General features: G+C 57.5%; 2 protein-coding genes across 2 annotated transcripts in view; both read left to right on the plus strand.

Annotated features, from left to right (window-relative positions):
* The window catches only part of TSPEAR (thrombospondin type laminin G domain and EAR repeats), a 60,234-nt gene that overhangs the window by 25,645 nt on the left and 13,371 nt on the right, over positions 1-21,218 (plus strand). Inside the window, exons 3-9 of the mRNA XM_030835585.2 lie at positions 10,135-10,373; positions 12,236-12,326; positions 13,352-13,508; positions 14,753-14,884; positions 15,554-15,780; positions 17,104-17,290; positions 18,223-18,452. Coding sequence (XP_030691445.1) covers positions 10,135-10,373; positions 12,236-12,326; positions 13,352-13,508; positions 14,753-14,884; positions 15,554-15,780; positions 17,104-17,290; positions 18,223-18,452 — 1,263 coding nt within the window. The remainder of the gene's footprint in view (positions 1-10,134; positions 10,374-12,235; positions 12,327-13,351; positions 13,509-14,752; positions 14,885-15,553; positions 15,781-17,103; positions 17,291-18,222; positions 18,453-21,218) is intronic.
* On the plus strand, positions 1,818-2,374 carry LOC132597218 (keratin-associated protein 10-3-like). Its single transcript, XM_070045399.1, is given in 2 exon segments — positions 1,818-1,871; positions 1,874-2,374. Coding segments are annotated over 2 exon segments (555 nt in total).

Raw genomic sequence — 21,218 nt, forward strand, 5'->3', positions numbered from 1 at the left:
GATGAGTCTCCTAATATCAGATTCTCTCAGTTTTTATTTATCTGAGAATATATTTTTCCTCCATTTTGAAAAATAGCTTTTTTGCATATAGGATTCTTGATTGACAATTTTTACTTTGAGCATTTTGAGTACATGGTCCCACTGCCTCTGGTCTCCACCGTTTCTGATGGAAAGTCAGCCGTTAATCTTACTGGGCTTCCCTTGTGAGTGACTCAGCATTTTTCTCCTGCTGCTTTTGATATTTCCTCCTTGTCTTTGACGTTTAGCATATTCAGTATGACATGCCTGTTTGTGAATCTTTTGTGTTGAAAAGATTGAAGTTCATCAAGCTTCCTGGATCTGTAGATTGGAGTTTTTCACTTTGACAGTTTTAAGCTGTTATTTCTTTGAGGTAATATCTTTCCATTGCAGTCTGACTGCCATGTGGTCCTCCAGCAGAGTTCCCAGCCCCACCCATCAGCCTCACCCTGAAGCCCACTGACCCCCAACAAGTCCCCGATGGAGCCCTGGCTACTCTTGCAGAGGCCTACAGCTGAGCACATCACCAAGGGCCCTGCCCTTGCCCCTCAGAGACCTGGGACAGTACAGTGGCTGAAGAGTGAGGACACGAGGGACCACGGCCAGAGGTCACTAGGTCCCAGGTGCAGACCGAGCACTGGGGCATGGGCTGCTACACACGGTGCAGGTGTCTGTGGACAAGGCCCCATGGACAACAAGGCTCTGCTACTGAACGTATATTATGACAGAGACTCCAGGAACTGACAACAGAGGGTCAGGTCACAGCCACCACATCCTTCTGCCTGTGAGGGGGAGTGCTTGAGGGAGGAGATCTTGTCCTAATTTGCACCCAGGGGCTGTAGGAACCCCTGATGTTGTCTGGAGCCCCTGATATTGTAGAATAGGAGGAAGGTGTGAGCATTAAGACTCTATCAGGGGAGGTTCTATAGACGTTCAAGCCGCAATGAAGCGAAAGGCATTTGCCCCCACGGTCATTCTCTTTGCGCTAGCCTGCGTCTGCATCCCTGCCCCTCTCTGTGAGCCAGTCTCTGCCCCAGGAGGACACCTGTCCTCACACCTGCCCCAGGGCTCACTCCTTGTGGACACAGGCCCCCTCACCTCCCTCCACAATCAGCAGCATCTGCTCACCAAGTGCATCCCACCCTGTGGCCAGGCCAGTGGGGGCATGGCCAGACCTGTCCACACCTGAAAACACCTCCCTCGCCTCAAAGCCCAGATTCTGGGATTGTTCCTGCTTGTCCCTTCCTTTGGAGCAGGAGTTTTGTTTACAAGAACAGCCCCTGCCCCCAGTGCAGCAGAGGGCTGTCACTAACGAGAGTCACCTGACTGCTACTGTCCCTGCAAAAACATCAAAAAGATTCCTACTGTCTATCCTCTGGAGACAGACGCAGGTCCGGAGAGCCCCACCTCCACCCAGGAGCCTCACCAGCCAAAGGCATTTACAGACAGCTGCCAGCTGCCAGAACAGAGCAGGACACAAACAAGGAAGGAAAGGCATTTACAGACAGCTGCCAGAACAGGGCAGGACACAGACAAGGAAGGAAAGAACAGACAGCTGCAAAACAGAGCAGGACACTAACACAGAAGGAAAGGCATTTACAGACAGCTGCAAAACAGAGCAGGACACTAACAAGGAAGGAAAGGCTTCACCAAGTTGCTGCCATGCCAACACACAACACAGAGGACGGCTATAAAGCTGGACAGCCCTGAGCACCTCACTCACACACACACACACACACACTCTCTCTCTCTCTCTCTCTCTCTCTCTCTCTCACCCTCCTCCAGCCACCGCCCCCACCATGGCCGTGTCCACCCTGTCCATCTGCTCCAGCGCCCTGAGCTACGGCAGCGGCTCTGCCTGCCTGGTCCCTGTGACTCCTGCACCGGCTCCTGCTGGCAGGTGGATGACTGCCCAGAGAGCTGCTGCGAGCCCCCCTGCCATGCCCCCAGCGGCTGCACCCCGGCCCCCTGCCTGAACCTCGTCTGCACCCCAGTGAGCTGCGTGTCCAGCCCCTGCTGCCAACCAGCCTGCACCGGCCCCTGCACGGCCTCGTGCTGCCGGCAGTCTAGCTGCGAGCCCCCCTGCCACACCTGCTCCCCCTGCCAGCAGGCCTGCCGTGTGCCTGTCTGCTGCAAGCCTGCGTGCTGCACACCTGTTTGCTGCAAGCCTGTCTGCTGCACACCTGTGTGCTGCAAGCCCGTGTGCTGTGAGGCCGCCCCCTGCTCAGCCCCCTCGTGCTGCCAGCCCACCCCCTACCCCTCGTCCTGCCGCAGACCCTCCTCCTCCGTGTACCTGCTCTGCCGTCCCGTGTGCTCCCGCCCTGCCTGCTGCATCCCTGCCTCAGTCTGCTGCTGACTGGGCACATTGCCAGCTACTCCTAGGGCCAACCCTGAATTCCATCTGAAATCTCTGCAGCGTTGAGCCCAGTCTGGGATCTCCTTCTGCCCCAGAACCACCCACTTCCACAGCCTGGGCTGAGTCCTCACTGCCCAGCTGGCTCCCTGGACTGGCTCCTGGCTTCCTCTAGACCCTAGGTCTCAGCAGCGTCCTCCTCTCCATCCTTGTCAGATCGTGGACTTTGTTCTGCCCTATGTGAGGGGCCGGTCCGTTAACAAATAAAGTCATTGTCAGGCCCTCTCCGAGACCGAGTGCATATCTGTGCAAACCCTAGGGAAGAGCTTTGATGTGGAGTGTGGCCTTGAGCTGCGTCCAGGGCAGTAGGACCACTGGGCAGGGCCAGACAGGCCCTCCCACACTCTGCCTGGGCGTCCTGTGCTAGCAGGTCCCCTGCAGCCTCCAGCCCAGAGATTCCTGCTCACCTGGAGACCCCTGCAGCCTCCACCAGTGAAGGACGGCAGCGGGCAGGTAACCAGGCCCTGGGTCTCACACACTGGGGACTTGGAGCTTTACTAGAGACAAGGGACACTCCGTTTAATAAAGCATCTGCCTTGAAGGCATAAAGCCCACTCCAGAAACAGCTTCAGACAGGCTGGGGCCAGCTGCTCTCCAGTGCCCTGGGCACGAGGGTGAGTGCTTCTGTCTGTGTGAAGAGGCCAGGAGGGAGAGAGCCATGTGCGGTGACGATGGAGCCTGTGTTAGTCAGGGTTCTCCAGAGAAACAACCAATGAGACGTGTGTGTACACATGCAGAGAGGTTTATTTTGAGGAGCCGTCTCACGTGATTGTGGAGACTGGCAAGTCCAGAATCTGCAGGGCGGGCTTCCCAGGGAAGAGCTGGTGTTGCAGCTCGAGTGTAGAGATGGTCTGCTGGCGGAGTCTCTTCCTCCTCTGGGGACCTCAGTCTTTTCTCAAGGCCTTCAACTGATTGGGTGAGGCCCACCCATGTTTTGGAGGGCAATCTGCTTTCCTCAGAGTCCACTGATTTCACTATTGCTCTCACCTAAGAAATGAGCTTGTCATGACATCCAGACATGTTTACCCAAACCACTGGGCACCACGACCTGGTCAAGTTGACACATGAAACTCACCATCACAGGGACCAACAGCCAAGGGGGCGGAGGGATATTTGGAAGTGGCAGGTGCTCACTGGACGATCCCCTCAGGAATTCAAATGTTAAGGCAGGTTGCCCTCTTGGGAAATACAGGGAGGAGGGAGTCACCCTGGCCCTGCAGGGACGGTGCTGGGCAGGCAATCGCCTGGAGGACATGGGTGTTCCCCAGCGAGAAGGGCCTTGGCCGGGGACCTCAAATGTAACTGTTAACTATTATAATAGCTCCATTTAAAAGTGAAACAAGAAACAGGTGAGATTAATAACATATTTCATTTAACCCAATATATCCAAAAAGTTACCATTTCAATACGTGTTACTAAAAGCTGCTTTTAACATGCTTATAGCGTCACTATTTGTTCAATATTTTTCTAAAGTGATTTTTGGAAGGAAAAGAGAGGTCCAGGCATTTTGTTCAATCTTAGTTAAAATTTAAAAGCCCAGTTAATATTCCTGTTTAATGATTTAACATATTAAAAAAAATAAATTTATGTATTTACTTTTGGCTGCGTTGGGTCTTCGTTGCTGCGCGCGGGCTCTCTCTAGTTGCGGCGAGCGGGGGCTACTCTTCGTTGCGGTGCGCGGGCTTCTCATCGCGGTGGCTTCTCTTGTTGCGGAGCACGGGCTCTAGGCGCGTGGGCTTCAGTAGTTGTGGCTCGTGGGCTCTAGAGCGCAGGCTCAGTAGTTGTGGTGCACGGATTAGTTGATCCATGGCACGTGGGATCTCCCTGGACCAGGGCTTGAACCCGTGTCCCCTGCATTGGTAGGTGGATTCTTAACCACTGTGCCACCAGGGAAGTCCTGATTTAACAAATTTATTGAGCACCTTCTATGTACCAAGCACTGTTTCAGGCACCGGGGATAGAAGGCTGAACACAACAGGAAAAATTCTTCTCTAACGGAGTTTACATCCTAGGTGGGGGAGGTGACAATCAATAATAAATAATGCAAAAATTTTAAAAAGTTGGGAAAATGGGTAGAGATTGTTGAGGGGATCTTGCAGTGTTTTAGTATTAAATATTTAGTGTTTATCAGTGTTTTCAAAATACTTCCAGAGATTAATACCTTTATCTTTGTACCTTGTTGCTTTTAGTAAGTTAATGTAGCCATATCCTTATCGTATCAGTTATATTGAAAGAAGAGAATCAGTTGTGCATGGCCAGCAAGTTGAAGATCAAATTGAGAGTAATCCTGTCTCCATTTGCATACAGTCATCATCTGTTGCTTCATCACTGCTGGTCCAAGTAGGAGGTGGTCCAGACTCTTGATTTTCCCATTGTTCCTTCTGTAGCTCATCCACCGGCCTTTGTAGCATATTCCAAATGATCAAGGCATTTGTATTCAGGGATTGTGACCAACTGTTCTGAAAAGTAAATTTGAAAAAAAAATGACTTAAGTGAGTTTTATTTTGATTAAACGGTAAATTTTGATTAAATGAGTTTTGCAGTAAATTTTGATTGAGTTGTGAGGGCCTTGAAGAATTGTATAGTAATTCACTCCTGCCTGTACAGAGCAAAGTGGGGATAGAAAAATAATCCACTTTGCATTTCTTATGCGTCCACACGTCGGGTTTTCAACAAGCTTTAGATCCTTTTGTCTGTGGACATTTTTGTTTACTTCGGAATATGACTTGTGGTAAGATGCTCTGTTATTCTTTCATAAAAATGGGCCCTTCTCTGTACCAATACTAAGAATTGTTCTAGGCACCAGAGATACAACAGTGAACAAAACAATTTCTTCTCTTAAAAAAACAAACAAAAAACCCCCCAAAAGTGAACATGGGGTACTGGCCACTTTTCAAGGGCTCGGCAGCCAGGTGGCTCTCACACAGACAGAGCATCTGATATTAATAAAGTGTTAGAACCTCACCGGGGTCACTGCCTAGGAAGGATCAGACTCTGCACATACAACCCATCTCGCTGGCTATTTCGACTTGTTTCCCCTTCTTTGCACCGACGCCAGCCCAGCCCCCCAGGTGCTCCTGTCTGCTTCATCACTTGGTCATTTGTCTTATTTCTTTAAGTGTTTTTTTTCAAGAGGGAAGTGTGAGTGGAGTACTTTCTAAGCTCTTGCTTATATGAAAATACACCGCTGTTCTCTTTACTTGAGAAAGATGTAATAACTTGAAAGAAGATCAAATCAGCCTTAATCCCGGATGTTCCCCCAGAAGCTCTGTGTCTTTCACTGTTTGGTGGGAGAGGGGTCCGGAGTCAGCCCTGGGGGGGTTCATTTCCGGACTACGTGCTGTTTCTTCCTGCACGGCGAAGGGGCTGCTATTAATTCTGTTCATTTAAAAACTGCCAGCACGTGTCTAGGGTGGGTGGGCTCTGAAGCCCTGAGGCTCCTGAAATTCATGGAGCCCTTCCAGTCCACACACACACACCTTCGTGCGCTCAGCTCAGAGCGCTTCACGCTCAGTTTTGTCTCTACTGTTGTATCCTAGCTGTGCCTCCTCCCTCCCTAGCAAACGGACTGTCATGTTTGGCGTCGGCGAAACACACGGTCCGTTGATTACATTTTCTCTCATCATATTTGGGGTTTTCTCTTTTATCTCTGTGATTTGGAGGATCCCCGCCTGGCCTAGAACAGGTGCTCAGACAGTGCTGTCTAACCCCACAGCTGTGGCCAGGGCCGTCGTGACCATCCCTGCTCCAGGCGTCGACCTCCTCACCAGAGTCAGCCCATGCTGACTTTCAGTTCCGGGCTCCCCAGGACCACATCTTCTTCATCCACGAGGGAAACTGACTGTTGCCTGGGCTTGACTTTGGGTGTTACCTGGGGTCCGCACGTCTCCACTGCTCGCACGCGGGGTCTCCAGGGGGAGACCCTCTCCCTGTCCCTGAGTCCTTCAGGGCATCACCTCTGAGGGAGGCAACCTCGGGTCAAGAAGGGCAATTTGCCCAGCCGAGGAGTGTGGGGCGCACAGCCTGTGCCGAAAGGCACTTGAGTTTGGGTGAAATGTTGATGAAAACGGCTCCCGATTTACCCTGCAGTCCTGCGTCCCTTTCATGGCCCCAGACTCACTCAGACACCTGTGAGCACTGCTCCTGGAGAAAGTTTCATTGCAGAGTCCACGTCCGACCGTGTCCCATTAACGCTCCTCTCGGGCACGCTAGGCTGGGCTGCGAGGGCTCTGGGCATCCCTCACCTCCTGCTGGCAGAGCCTGGGTCTCACACCAGGCCCTGCTGGAACGTGACCCTAGACCCACTCTATGGTCCAATCTTCTGAACCACTTGCATTTTATAAGATGTGCCAATGTCAGTTTACACTTAAGATTCTTCTTCTTCTTTTTTTTTTTTTTTTGGCTGCGTTGGGTCTTCATTGCTGCGTGCGGGCTTTCTCTAGTTGCGGCGAGCAGGGGCTGCTCTTCGTTGCTGCACGCGGGCTTCTCACTGCAGCGGCTTCTCTTGTTGCGGAGCACGGGCTCTAGGCGCGCGGGCTCAGTAGTGGTGGGACGCAGGCTACACTTAAATTTTAAAATGCTTAAAAGTTAAACTGATATTAAAAGTACCCCAAACACAGGAGAGATGGAACAGAATGCATCAATGTAGAGAGGTGTTCACCTCTAAACCACACTCAGCATAATCTTGCCTCAATAGTTTCCATGACTTTCTGGAGCCAAACAAAGGAGCGAAGGGAAAACATCCTGCAACTCAGGATATTTACACTCACAAGTTTAACGAGGGAAAACTATTGCAGAAACTACGCCAGCACTAATGAGGGGCTCCTGCAGCCAGCTCTCAACCCCAAGGAGGAAGGGCGAGTGTGGGAGCCCCCCTGCCGCACCTGCTCCCCCTGCCAGCAGGCCTGCTGTGTGCCTGTCTGTTGCAAACCTGTCTGCTGCACACCTGTCTGCTGCAAGCCCGTCTGTTACACACCTGCGTGCTGCGAGCCCGTGTGCTGTGAGGCCGCCCCCTGCTCAGCCCCCTCGTGCTGCCAGCCCACCCCCTGCCCCTTGTCCTGCCGCAGACCCTCCTCCTCCGCAGCCCTGCTCTGCTGCCCCGCCTGCTGCGTCCCCGCCTCAGGCACGTCCTGCTGCTGACCGGGCACGTCCCCCCAGGGCCAGCCGGGCTCAGGTCCCCCCGTGACTCGGTCCTCCCAGCCTCCCTCAGTCCTGACCTGGGTTGGGCGGCTGCCCCCACTCGGGACAGGGTCCCCTTCGTCCCCACTGTCCTGGTCTGACTGACCTCTGATCCTGCCCCGGGAACCCCGACCTTGCTGCACCTCCACCTGCCTCTGGGTCACCTGTCCCCCTCCCAGTTCCTCTGCCTGCGTCACTTGGCTTCCACTTCCATCCTGTCAGCACCTCCTCAGGCACCCGGATAAATAAACTTACTTCATCACATGACCCAATTCCTGTCTCTCACCTTCACTGGGGGGAAACACAGTGTTCTGACCAGACACTGGTCTCCTCCAGCCAGGAGTATTCCTAGAGGTGAGGGACTGAGAACCCCAAAGGTCAGTGGCCTGACCCCTCTGGGTGGGGCCCCTGCCCTCTCCAAGAAGGTCAGCGCCTGCTCAGGCTCCGGGGTCCTGGGACGTGAACATGGGGGAGTAAAGACGCCTGTCCACCCGGAGGCCCTGGCTGTGACGTCACCGTCCTTCCCAGCCACCCGCCCACGGGCCCAGCCACCACTGTGAGCATTTTGTCCTGCTGTGTCATTTCCACCCATTCCGTGCACTTCCTGAGACTTGGCTCACGGGAAGGCGCCCTTCACATGGAAGATAAGTGCAGGGGCCACACGTGTCCCCTCAGCGCCCGGAGTGGCCAGAGGCCATGTGACCCAAGCTGTGCAAATTGATTTTGCTAAATTAGGTGTTAAATTAACCATGAGGACCATGGAGTTTTTCCACTTCTTTAGTGTAACAGTTGCGTGGAATTCACTGATAGTTTTACATGGGCAAAGACTTGCTAAAAAACTATATTCTATATTTAACGTATCTGCTTAGCATTCAGGTTTAATCACTTTCATTTCTTTACGCTTTTTATTGTGTTAGGCTAGAAATGAACAGACTGTAAATTGCACTTACGTACAGTCAAGTATATATGGTCTCTCCCTGGTCCGAGCTGGGGTTGCTGGCGTTTGGAGATCGCGACAATGGTGGGTGGCGCGAGGTTCGTTAAATTGTGGTAAAATACACGTGACGTGAAATTTCCCATTTTAACCCTTTTTAAGTATCCAGCTCAGGGGCATTAAGGACAGTCACGCTGTTGTGCAGCCATCAGCACCGTCCATCTCCAGAACCTTTCCTCTTCCCCAAACTGGAACTCTACACGCATTAAATAACAGCTCCCCACGACTGCCCCCAGTCCCGGCCCCACTGCCCACCTTTGGCCCCTGTGCATCCGGGTCCCCCAGGGACCTCACATCAGTGGACCGCACACTACCTGTCCTTTTGTTACTGGCTTACGTCACTGAGCATCAGGTCCTCAAGGTTCATCCACGCTGACGTCAGAACTTCCTTTTTAAGGCTGAGCAATATCCCATTGCATGAATGGACCACATCTTAGTTATCCATTTCTCCATCGATGGACACTGGCTGCCTTGACATTTTAGCTATTGAGAGCGATGCTCGCGTGAACACGGGTGTACAAGTACCTCTTCAGGAGGCTGCTGCCAGTCCTTCTGGGATATACCCAGAAGTGGAATTGCTAGGTCAGATGGTAATTCCACACTAATTTTTTGGGGAACCTCCACACTGTTTCCTATAACAGCTGCACCATTTTATTGCTGCCTTCCCCCCCAGCAGTGCACAAGGGCTCCAATTTCTCCACATCCTCAGCAACACTTGCAATTTTCTGTTTTACTGACAGTAGCTGTCCTCATGGGTGTGAGTGGTGCATTTGGTTTCATCACAGACCCTGGTTACTGTCTCAGGCGCTGCGGCCCAGAGACCCGCCCTCACCTGCCCCCCTGCACCTGCCGCCCTCACCTGCCCCCCTTCACCTGCCCCCCTTCACCTGCCCCCCTCACCTGCCCCCCTTCACCTGCCCCCCTTCACCTGCCGCCCTCACCTGCCCCCTCACCTGCCCCCCCTCACCTGCCCCCCTTCACCTGCCCCTCTTCACCTGCCACCTTCACCTGCCCCCCTTCACCGGCCCCCTCACCTGCCCCCCTCACCTGCCACCCTTCACCTGCCCCCCTGCACCTGCCCCCTTCACCTGCCGCCCTCACCTGCCCCCCTTCACCTGCCGCCCTCACCTGCCCCCTTCACCTGCCTCTTCACCTGCCGTCCTCACCTGCCCCCATTCACCTGCCCCCCTTCACCTGCCGCCCTCACCTGCTCCCCTTCATCTGCCCCCCTCACCTGCCCCCCTTACCTGCCACCCTTCACCTGCCACCCTCACCTGCCCCCCTTCACCTGCCCCTCTTCACCTGCCACCCTCACCTGCCCCCCTCACCTGCCCCCTCACCTGCCCCCCTTCACCTGCCCCCTCACCTGCCCTTCACCTGCCACCCTCACCTGCCCCCCTTCACCTGCCTCCCTTCACCTGCCCCCTCACCTGCCCCCCCTCACCTGCCCCCTTCACCTGCCGCCCGCCCTCACCTGCCCCCCCTCACCTGCCCCCTCCCTGCCCCGCCCCCGCTGGCCCCTCTCTTGCAGAAGAACGAGTACCTGTTCACGGTGGTGGCGGAGGAGCGGGACTCGCTGCTGCTCGGCCTGCGCTACTCGCCCACCCAGCTGCACTTCCTCTTCCTCAGGGAGGACGGGGCGCGCGCCTGGCAGGTCCGTGTGTCCTTCCGCGGCCCGGCTCTGACGGACGGCCAGTGGCACACGCTGGTCTTGGCCGTGTCCGAAGGCTCCTTCTCCCTCACCAGGGACTGCGGCCTCCCCGTGGGCATGTAGGTACCGCGGCGCCGGAGGGGTGGCAGGGGCCGGGTGCTGCCAGCAGAGCTCGCACGGCGCACGCTGGCCCGCGGGGCTCCGCCGAAGGCCGCTGGGGTCAGGCTGGAGGAGGAGCGCCAGGCTCATTGGCTGGTGGACGTGGAACGGCCCCGGCCCCCAGAGAGGCGGCGATGGGCGGGAGCGCCCGGGCGGGGAGGGGCCGCAGCCTGCCCGCTGGGGCTGGGGGATGGGACTCGACCCATCTACGGGGCTGCGGAGTCGGTAGCATCGAGGCAAGGCCCAGAGGAAGGTCAGGGTGAGCTCGGGCACCAGGAGCCCAAAAGGAGCTGCCGCCCGATGAGGCCCAGGTCTTGCTTTGTGACTTTCAACCCATCACTTAACCTCTCTGACTCAGTTTCCTTTTCTGGGACGAGGGAGAAAATATTCACCAGAACACCAAATAAACGTGCGGAATCGCCTTATAGCTTTGACGCAACCCCGGGCACTCGAGAGCCCGAGCCCATCTCTTGTCCTGGCCGTGGCCTGGTCCCCATGGCCTGGCTCCCGGGTAAGCTGGGCGGGGACGGCCCCCACCGGACCTCAGCGTCCCTCCTCGCTGGCTGGGGCTCGCCACCCTTTCTTTCTTAATCACAAATGGTCCATTTACACTAGATCTATCCTTATGACAAATATTTCTTTCAAAGGTAGACTCTCACTCTGCTTTGTCATTATGAAACTTGTTGGAATAAAAGATTCTCCTTAACACGTACACACTGTTTAAACATGCCTTTATCACAACTCCGCCCCACCATGCCCCGAATACACTGGGGCCTTTATAGGGAGACGGCGGCTCAGGTGGGAGAGCCGGCGGCGGGGCAGTTCTGTGATGGGGGCCATGTGCAGGAGGACAAGGCTGGCGGTGCGGGTGCTGGAGATCATTGCGGTGCCGCGGAGGGCTCACACCTGGACCCAGGAAGCCTGGGAGCTGTGCTCGGAGCGCAGGCGTTCTGGGACCTTGCCACGGCCGGCGGCAGCCAGACGGCAGACCCTGGACGGAGCAGGTGCTTTGACTAGAGGACGTGGCATCATGGTCCGGGAGGTGCTGGACAGTGGAGAGGAAGCACACACCTGGCTCTTCCCCCAGAGGCTCCAGCCACGCAGTCCCCTCCAGGAGGTCCCACGTCTTCCCCATCCCGAGTTGGGCCTCCACTTGCATCTCAAGACCCAACTCCAGCCACATCTTCCCACACATCCCGGCTCACCGAGGTGAACCCCGTCTGGCCCCGACATCATCTGTCTCACGGCCCTGGGCTCAGAGGACGGGGGCAGGCTGGGGACCCCGTGCCGGGAGGAGCCACTGGAGACGCCCGTGACATGGAGAGGGGCCACTGAACACCTCCGCAGCACACGGTTTTGTAGAAGATCCTTGTCCTGGGGCAAAGAGCTTCCCCCCAAATTCACATCCGCTAGAACCGGAGAATGGGACCTCGTTTGGAAACAGCATCTCTGCAGGCATAACCGAGCTAAGCTGAGCAGTAGGTTGGCCCTGACACAGTGACCTTACAAGGAGGCGTGGAGGAGAAGGCCACATGATTCAGCCACAATCCCGGAAACTCCAGGAGCTCCCAGCAACCGGAAGAGGCGGCAGGACCTTCCCCTGGAGTCTTCAGAGGGGGCACACCCCGATCTCAGACCTCTGGCCTCCAGCACTGCGAGAGAACACACTTCTGTGGTTTGAGGCGCCCAGCCTGTGGTTCTCGTTATGGCTGACCCCGGATACTGATACAGCCTCAGGCGGGGCTGCCCCCATCCTTTTCTACGTAAATAGGCCACGACCCTGCTCTCCCATGGCCCTAAAACCATCCTCCAATGTTTTCAGAATGGCTGATGTGCCCTTCCCGGCCACCCTATCGGTGCAAGGAGCCCGGTTCTTCGTCGGCAGCCGGAGGAGGACCAAAGGCCAGTTCACGGTAACTACGGAGGAGCTGCCTGCCTGGACCTCCCAACACCAGTGCTCCTGGGGGGCTGTCACCACTGGTCTGGCACCCCAGTTTGACACTGTTGTACGTGCAGTTGGGAATGGGGAGCATAAAGGTTCCGTGGAGTCCCATGCATGCCGGGCACACTCCCACCACAGGGCCTTTGCACCTGCTGTGCCCTCCTCCTGGAACATTTGTCCCACACCTGCCATGGCACACTCCCTGTGACTTTGGGGCCCTGCCCTGTGCCCTCATACCATGGAGGCCTTCCCTTGCACTCTGAGGAGACGACACCCACACCCAGCTCTCTCACCCCCTTCCCCAGATTGTCTTTGTAGCCCTGACCACCTTCAGACCAGCTGTGTGTTTGCTCATTGCCTGTCTTTCCCTTAGAGTGCAGGGGAGCGGGGGGGACCTTGCTCCATGAGGGTTAGGGCTTTTGTTTCTTGCCGTGTCCCGTGTAAAGAACCACGCTCTGAATATTTACCGATGGCATGCTTGGATGGATGGGTGGATGGATGGACTAATGGATAGATGGATGAATGGTGGATGGACAGATGGATGGACAGATAGGTGGGCAGATAGATGAACAGATGTATAGATGGATGGATGAATGAATGGGTATTTGGGTGGGTGGATGGATGGATGGATGGATGGACAAAGGGATGGATGGATGGACAGAGATGGACAAATGGATGGATGGATGGATGGACAGATAGGTAGACAGAGAGACGAGTGGATGGACATACAGATGGATGAGCATTGTACCTGGTCACTGTAGGGCGTCCACAGGAAAGGTCCCTTCCGTGGTGTAATCACCTTCGAATGGTGCACAGCTCTCCACCACTGCTCCCAATGCCCCCCTTACCCAACGGGCTGACTCCTCTCTCCTGGCTTTAGAGCTTAGACCCGCACCCGCATTTCCACCCCTCCCTCGGGGGCTGGGGGGACTGAGCCCAGTGGGAGGGGCCCGCTCCAGCAGTGCAGGTCTCAGCGCGCTGTCCCTCTCTCTGCAGGGCCTGGTGAGGCAGCTGGTCCTGCTGCCCGGCTCAGACGCCACCCTGAGGCTCTGTCCCTGCAGGAATCCTGAGCTCGCCCTGCTGTCCATCCCCCCTATCCTGCGGGGACTCGCGGGGAAGCTGGAAGATAGTGAGGTGCTGAAGTACCCCTATGGTTAGTAGGCCGCAGCCACCCGCTCCCCACGCCGACGGTAGACCCTGGGAGCCTTGGCACTGCCAACCTCCCCGGGCACAAGACAGGAGGGCGCTTGGCACATGCATGAAGGGAACGCCGGGCCTGACGCAGACGGCCCCGCAGGGAAGGCAGATGGTGCCGCCAGACCCGCCTCCCTCCCAAGGGCGCCCCCCATGGCTGTTTAACCCCCGCCTGGACCATGCCCTCGATTAACTGCTCGTCCCGCCTGGGACCTGGGGCTGAGCCTACAATCTTGCGTCCCTGCTTTGCCTCCAGAGCAGCGTTGGGGCCCTTTCCCCCCTTCCTCTCCAACAGACATCAAGCGTCAGCACCCCACCCCCGCGGGGACCCCGACCTTCATGAGTTCATTGCTGTTTTCTGGGATCCCCCAGCCTAGAGTGTCCCCAGCTTTGCCGTCTTTAGTTTGTGTTTGCACCTCCCCAGTGTAAAGTTGGTGTTGACGGTTTATTTAAGCCACATCCCCTGCCATGGAGGGTCTGAAACCCCTCATCCCTACTAGGGAGGCGGGGAGACAGCCCGACCCTCTCGAGCCTCACGAGTCAGGGGAGCCCCCTGAGCAAGCTGGCCCTTAGGCCCAATCCTGGACCCGTGTCCCCAGATTCCCAGAGGCACACGGCCTCTGGGCTGTTTGCCGGGCCTCGGGCAGGAGTCTGGCCCCAGGCCTCTGCCGGGCAGTTCAAGAGGTCGAGGATGCGCTCAGTGCCACAGACTGGCCGCCGGGGCCACATCGCGGACGTTGCTGTAAAGGGGCCAAGTGGCACCATCGGGGTGAGGGCTGGACCTGGGATGAAGCCGTGAGCCCCGGGGTCAGGGGTCAGGGGCCTCAGAACTACGCAGAATGGAAGCTGGGTGGACGCGTACCAGCGAGTCTCAGGTGGAAGCGGAGAGCCGTGCGGCGTGATGGCCCAGGGCTCTCAGCAGAGCTGAGGCCACGGGGAGCCGTGCGGCGTGATGGCTCAGGGCTCTCAGCAGAGCTGAGGCCACGGGGAAGAGCTAGGTGGGAGGGAGGCCGTCCTGCGTGCGGACGCCCCAGGCAGGCCATGGGCTCTCGGGTCTCCCTCCCTCCCCGAGACCCTGAGTGGCTCCTGGCAGCTCAGGGGGTGGAGCTGAAGGCGAAAGCAGGGGTCACCTGACACTCCCGCCTCTGCCCTCCTCCGGGTAGCACGTGCCCACTGGACACCCATCTTCCTGCCTCCCTGCAGAAACCGACATGAAGGTGACGCTGGGATCCCGGCCGCCGTGTACCAAAGCGGAGGACGCCCAGTTCTGGTTTGACGCCGGCCGCAAGGGGCTATACCTGTGCGTGGGCAGCGAGTGGGTCTCCGTGTTAGCAGGTGAGGTGGGTGGGGCTCTGGGGACCTCGGGGTCTTCTCAGAGCCAGCGATACTTAGGGGCAGGGACGACCCCCCCACGGAGCAGTGAGCCCGCGTGCCTCACCTGGAAACGTGTGCCCCCCTGGGCCCTACGGGTAGGCTGGCCGGCTCTCAGCTCTCGAACCTCCCCGAGGGGGCCAGCCCCGCTCCAGGAGCCCCACCTGCTCTCCTACCCTCTCCGCCCACTCGGGTCAACATTGGACGCGATGGTGCCAGGAGCCCGGGAGTGGTTCTGTTGGCGGGGAGGTGAGGAGAGGTTCCGTGATGCTCCCCAAGGGGGTCCTCGGGAAACGGGAACTGGCTCCGGGGGAAAGTCCCCGAGCCGTGGCCTCTACTCTCTAGTTCCCATCAGGGCACAGCCTTTCGTGGAAGCCGCGAGCCGTGGGAAACATCTAGTAGGGACCTGACGTGTCAGTTCCACCCAACTAGTATCCCTGGGGGCTCTGCAGACCCTAAAACCTGTGCGGGGATGAGAGGCTCCTTTGCCGGGCCTCCTGGTGAGGGCGGCACGGCGCTCAAGGCCACAGTGCTCCGGGTCATGGCCCAGGTCCCTGGGGTTGCACCCCTGGACGTCCGTCCAGGCTTCTGTCCTGGGAAGCATTAACTGGGTCTCTGTGTCTCTATCACAAGCCAAAGAAAGGCTGGAGTACGTGGAGGAGCATCAGAGCCTGTTCACGAACTCGGAGACACTGGGTATCGAGGTCTTCGTCATCCCTGGGGCCGGGCTCTTCGTGGCCACTGCCAACCGGAAAACCACGTCCGCCATCTACAAATGGGCCGACGGGAAGTTCTCCTCGTACCAGGACATTCCCACGCACCAAGCGCAGTCCTGGAGACATTTCACCATTGGAAAAAAGGCAAGTCTGCATTCGGAGTCTTTCTCGATCCTTTTTCCCTTGGGAAACCCCACAGAGCCCAAAGGTTGGGGCTCCTTACGTAGATTTTATGGGGAAAGGCACTTCTACTGGTTTCGAAGCCTCGTGCAGGTTCTAAGTGTCTTTTAAAGTCAGGCGCGGCTGCGTCTCTGTGTCCAGAATGTGACTGAGAAAGTCTGTTTGGCTTCCGCAAAATAGAGATCAGCCCATGTCTGAGATGCTCCCCAGCTCCGTGCAGACCCACCACTGCCTCCTTAAACCTTGGAGGTAATCTGACCTAAACCAGTCAGCAGGGCGGACGTCACGTCAGAATGAAAATAGGCCTCCATTCCCAGCCTTCCTTTACTCACTCCATACACACTGGGGACACGTGATGTCCTAATGGAGGGACAGGTGAGGATGGTGAGCTTGGCCCGGAGGCCTTGGGTGGGAAGCCTCGTGGGCAGCCTCCCCTTCCTTCCACCAGGGCTGCGTTGAGCAGTGGCCCACGGGTCGTGGCTAAGAGGGTCATCCCCTTGTGAGAGTTTTCTCTTTACCTCCCCGAGCCCGCCCCCAAGTCACTTGCTCACTAACACGTGTGCCAGGTGCAGCCCTGCCCTCACCTGGGCAGGTATCCCCCCCAACGGGGGACAAAACTGAGTGAAACAGACAGACCTCTGTTCCCCGTCGCTGCCAGCCCTCAGGGTCCTGCGCTCCCAGCCAGCCTGGTGAAGGAGTGACTAGCCCTCTGGTTTTATGGTTGATGACATTTTAAAGGTTTATATTTTTTCATTATAAAAAACAACCTGATATCAAAGAAAAATTGGGAACTTTAGAAAACTAAGAAAAAAGTCTGCCCCGTCCCCTAAGCAGCGGCGGAGTGTACCTGGGGCTGCTTCAGCCGCCGTGAGTGTGCCCCACCCCCGGGCTTCCGGCTCCTGCCTCATCACATGACCCACCATCTGGCCTCCAGCTCACGTCACACGTGGGGCGTTGCCATGTTGTCCTCGACTGCGTGACAAACACATGCTTCCTGAGACAGCAGGGCGTTAAGAGTTTTCCTCTTCACCCGGTGCTGGAGAACATTTCCGTGCGTGAAGCTTTTCCTGGGCTTGGGAGACAGGAACGGAGCTCATGGGCTGCTACATGTGGATGCGGCTGCGGGTCTTAATGTGATGAAGATCCGGAGAGTCAGTCGTGGGCGCTTGGGCCCGCCCCAGGCCATCAGTCCCGGCTCAGCCCCTGTCCCGAGGCCGGTGTTCAGAAGCCTCGAGTGCCGGACCCCTCGCACAGATCACGAGAACGCTGTCCCGGTCCTCTCCCCAGATCTTCCTGGCTGTGGCTAATTTTGAACCGAATGAAAAGGGTCAGGAGTTCTCTGTCATTTACAAATGGAGCCAGAGAAGGCGGAGGTTCGCACCGTACCAGAGGGTCCTCACCCACGGCGCCCGGGACTGGGAGGCCTTCGAGGTGTCCGGGGAGCACTTCCTGGCCGTGGCCAACCACCGGGAAGGTAGGGGCTATGGCCTGGACTCCAGGGCCAGGGCAGGGTCGCCTGCAGGGTTCAGTGTATCTCATTAAAAATGTGTAATAACCACACGTGGCCGTGTCCTCGGGCTTGGCAATCTGACGGGGGCGTCTGAGGGAGGACGCACCTGCGCACCCCTCATCTGTCCAGGGAAGGGCGTCCCTGCCCTTCTCCATTCTGGGCACAGACTCTGTGGGATGCAGTGGGTGCAGTGGGGGACAGTCCTGGGAGGGCCTGGGAAACCTGGCTCTGGGCCAGGTGACTGCCCTGCGTGGCCACAGTGAGCCCTTCCCTGCCTTGTAGCTCTTGGGGGACAGGGCCCCGGGGGGCAGTCGGCCCTGCAGGGCACCTCTGGCCTCGGCAGGCTCTGCGGCTCAGCGATCACCTGAGTCTACACCCGCCGGGGAACTCTGGCGGCAGGCGGGGGGCCAGGGAGGAGACCCCACCACCGCTCATGGGCAGAGAGGACCCCAGGAGCCCGCCACCCAATACCCCCCATGGGAGTGAGTGTCCCGGGAGAGGCTGGCCCAGCCCTGGGGGTGGGTGAGGAGCTCCAGGGAGCACGTTCCGGGCAGGCCTGACCGGCGGCGGGGAGCGCGAAGGGGATGGTGGACAGCGTGAGGGGTGAGGCTGGGGAGGGCGGGGGTCCCGCCTCCAGCGTGCTGCAAGGCCTCGGGGGCTCTGGAGCCATCCGAAGCCGGGACCCCCGAGGGTTCTCATCGGGGCACAGAGGCAGGAAGGTCACGTGAAGGGCGTTGCCACTGCTGGGGGCCTGGGGAGGGTGCAGGAGAGCAGGGCCTGGCTGGACTGGACGGGCTGCAGGGCCTGGGGCAGGGTCCGGGCGGGCAGGGTCTTGCCAAGGCCGGCGCGAGGCCACGGCGGCCCGTCTCCCTCCCTCCATGGCGCTCGGCTTCCAGGCAGCGACCACAACATCTACAGTGTCATCTACAAGTGGAGCCCAGGGGCCCGGCTCTTCGAGGCCAACCAGACCGTCGCCACGTCGGGTGCCTGCGACTGGGAGTTCTTCACGGTGGGGCCCTACGCCTTCCTGGCCGTGGCCAACGCCTTCAATGGCACATCCACGCAGCTGCAGTCCCATCTGTACGTGCGGCTGGGCGGCAGCTTCCAGCTCTTCCAGTCCTTCCTGGTAAGGACCCTGCACTCCCCGCCGGCCCCGCACCTCTGCCTGGCACCTGGGCGACGCAGGACACAGGCCGCATGAGCCAGGACCAGGGGCCCAGCCCGGGCCTCCGCACCCAGGCGCCTCCCCAGAATAAGGCTCAGGCCGAGCCCCTGGGACCCCGAATATAGCCTGGGAGCCCTAAATGAGGCGGGAGGCTGCCCTGGCACGGAGTTTCCGGCAGCCCGGCTGCTCAGCCGGGTCCCCTGGCCCCTGGGGGCCCTCACGGTCTGACCCACCTTTATGTGGGCGCCAGGCTCTTGCCCTGGAGCAGCAGGCAGCTGGCCTCTGACCTGGTCAGCTGTGGTGGCAGCACTGTCCACCTTCCCTGCAGACCTTGAGTGTCCCTCAGCTGGTCCCCACTGTCGTGGGCTGCCTGGAGGGACCTCTGACTGAGGCAGCGAGAAGCCTTTATTACGTGGCGTGACCCCAGATGCCCGGCTGAACCACGCATGGGCCGCTGGGCCCCGGGCTAGCGGGCGGCGTTGGCATCCCCGCTTCACGCCCACCGTGGTCTAGGGTGACGATGTGGGGCCCCAACCCTCCTCCCACCTTCCCTCGCCCTCCTCCCTCCAAGCCGCCCAGCTTGTCCCTCTCAGTGTCAGACCCCAGGCCGAGCCCCCACGGATGATTCTAAAATCGAGAGCCACTGTCGGCATTTGCGTCGTCCTGGCCGCGTCCCAATGTCGTTCGCGCAGAGCCAAGGGCGCGGCTGCGATCACTCCCTTCTCAGTGGCTTCAGTGGTGGGATGACCTTCGTGCCACCCCAGGGGACAGTCTCTGAATGCGGTTCAGACTCTCCTTTCATGCCACAAGCCCACCACACGTGGCTCACTTCATACGTGGACCCCATGTGCTGCACATAATGTTTTTCAACAAGCTCCTAATTGCTTTTTCTGAAGTCCCTCCCTCCCTCTCCTTTTCTTTTTGGGGAAGAAAACCCCCGTCTCTGCACATGGTAACGTGCCCCAGCTTCTTGCTGGCCATCCCTGTCCCCGAGAGCCCCTGTGAACACTGCGTCTTCAGCGCCTCCTGAGTTTCCACCCGCGTGTTGGTGCTCTCATCGCGTCTGCAAGGCCTCTGGCCGGTGTGCGCCCGTGAAGACCCCTCCCTCTTTTCCCATAACCCCCCTCCTGGGCCCTCCTGCCTGTGCTGTCCGGGCTGACTGTCTCTAGAACTGACAATGGTCCCCTTTCTGGAACTTTCCTTTACTGCCATCTTTGGCTGGAGCCACCGTGTCCAATTCTGATGTCCGGTGTTCTGGTTGACCTCAAGGACACCCCGCCTTCCAGGTGCTCCCCGACACTCCCCAGCGTCCCTGCAGCTCAGCCAGGTTATGTGACCAGGACCAGCCAATGGGTGTTGAGCAGAGTGAGGCCACGTCAATCCTGGGCTGAGGGTGAGAGCTCACCCCTCGCCCTCCACAGCCACGTGGGCCACGTGCCCCGACAGCACAGCCACAGGCTGGGGGAGCCGTGACCTCGCCGGCTTCATCCCAGTGAGGGCGACCTTCTGTGGCGGGAAGTGTGGACACTCATGGTGGCTGCATCCCTTACCCTGCCTCATGTACCGCATGCAGGATTTTAGGGGGGAAGTTTCCTTGGAAACACTGAGGGCAGCCCCTGCCTCCCCAGGTGCCTTTCCTATGACCTTCTCTGCCCTCAGTGCCCACAGGTTTCTTCGCAGTGGTTTCCTGTGCTTCCTGTCTGATTGGTCTCAGTGCCCTTTCAACCTGAAGGCGTGCATCCCCAGGCCTGGGAGATTTTCTTAGTTTTTCTTGATCGTCTCACGCTCCCCTCTCTCTAGAACGGTTAGCCAGCTTTCGGATCTCCTGGATTGAATCTATCTTTTCTTTTTCTACAACCTAGACGCTTTCCTTACCTTTATTCTCTAATCCTGTTGATGAGCATCTTCTTGTAATGCTAGGAATCGTGTTTTTAATATCCAAGAACTCTTCCCTTTAACGGCATTCTGTATTTACTCTATAAATGCGGTATCTTCTTGAATACTTCTGAAGATAATTATAATTTTATTTTTTTAAGAGTTTGTGTAATTTCTTTTCTTTTTAAGTTTATTTATTTTATTTATATTTATTTTTGGCTGCACTGGGTCTTCGTTGCTGCATGCAGGCTTTCTCTAGTTGCGGCAAGCGGGGGCTACTCTTCATTGCGGTGCACGGACTTCTTATCGTGGTGGCTTCTCTTGTGGTGGAGCAGGGGCTCTAGGCACGCGGGCTTCAGTAGCTGTGGCTCACGGGCTGTAGAGCACAGGCTCAGTAGTTGTGGCTCACGGCTTAGTTGCTCCGCGGCATGTAGGATCTTCCTGGACCAGGGCTCGAACCTGTGTCCCCTGCATTGGCAGGTGGATTCTTAACCACTGCACCACCAGGGAAGTCTGATAATTATAATTTTTTAAAATTCTATTCTGTTCCTAGAACCAGCTCAGTTTCTTCCAGTATGAGTGTATGTATATGTTGTAGCCTGACTCTCACGTTCTAGGTCTTTTATAAAACATCTGGAGGACCCTTAGTTTTCTGTTTATGTTTAACATTGAGCCTGGCAGTGGGTGGCGTTGTCACTGGTCGCTGTGCCCCGGGGAGCTGGGGACCTGGTTGAGGCCCTTGATGAAGACCTTCCTAAACTGGCCTCTTGCTCAGATGTAGGTGAGGCTGGATCACAGTGTTGGCAGCTACAGGATGATAATCTCCAAGAGGCACTCCCCAAACAGCTGCAG

This window comes from Globicephala melas, chromosome 4, assembly GCF_963455315.2.
Source record: "Globicephala melas chromosome 4, mGloMel1.2, whole genome shotgun sequence".
Classification (NCBI taxonomy): Eukaryota; Metazoa; Chordata; class Mammalia; order Artiodactyla; family Delphinidae; genus Globicephala; species Globicephala melas.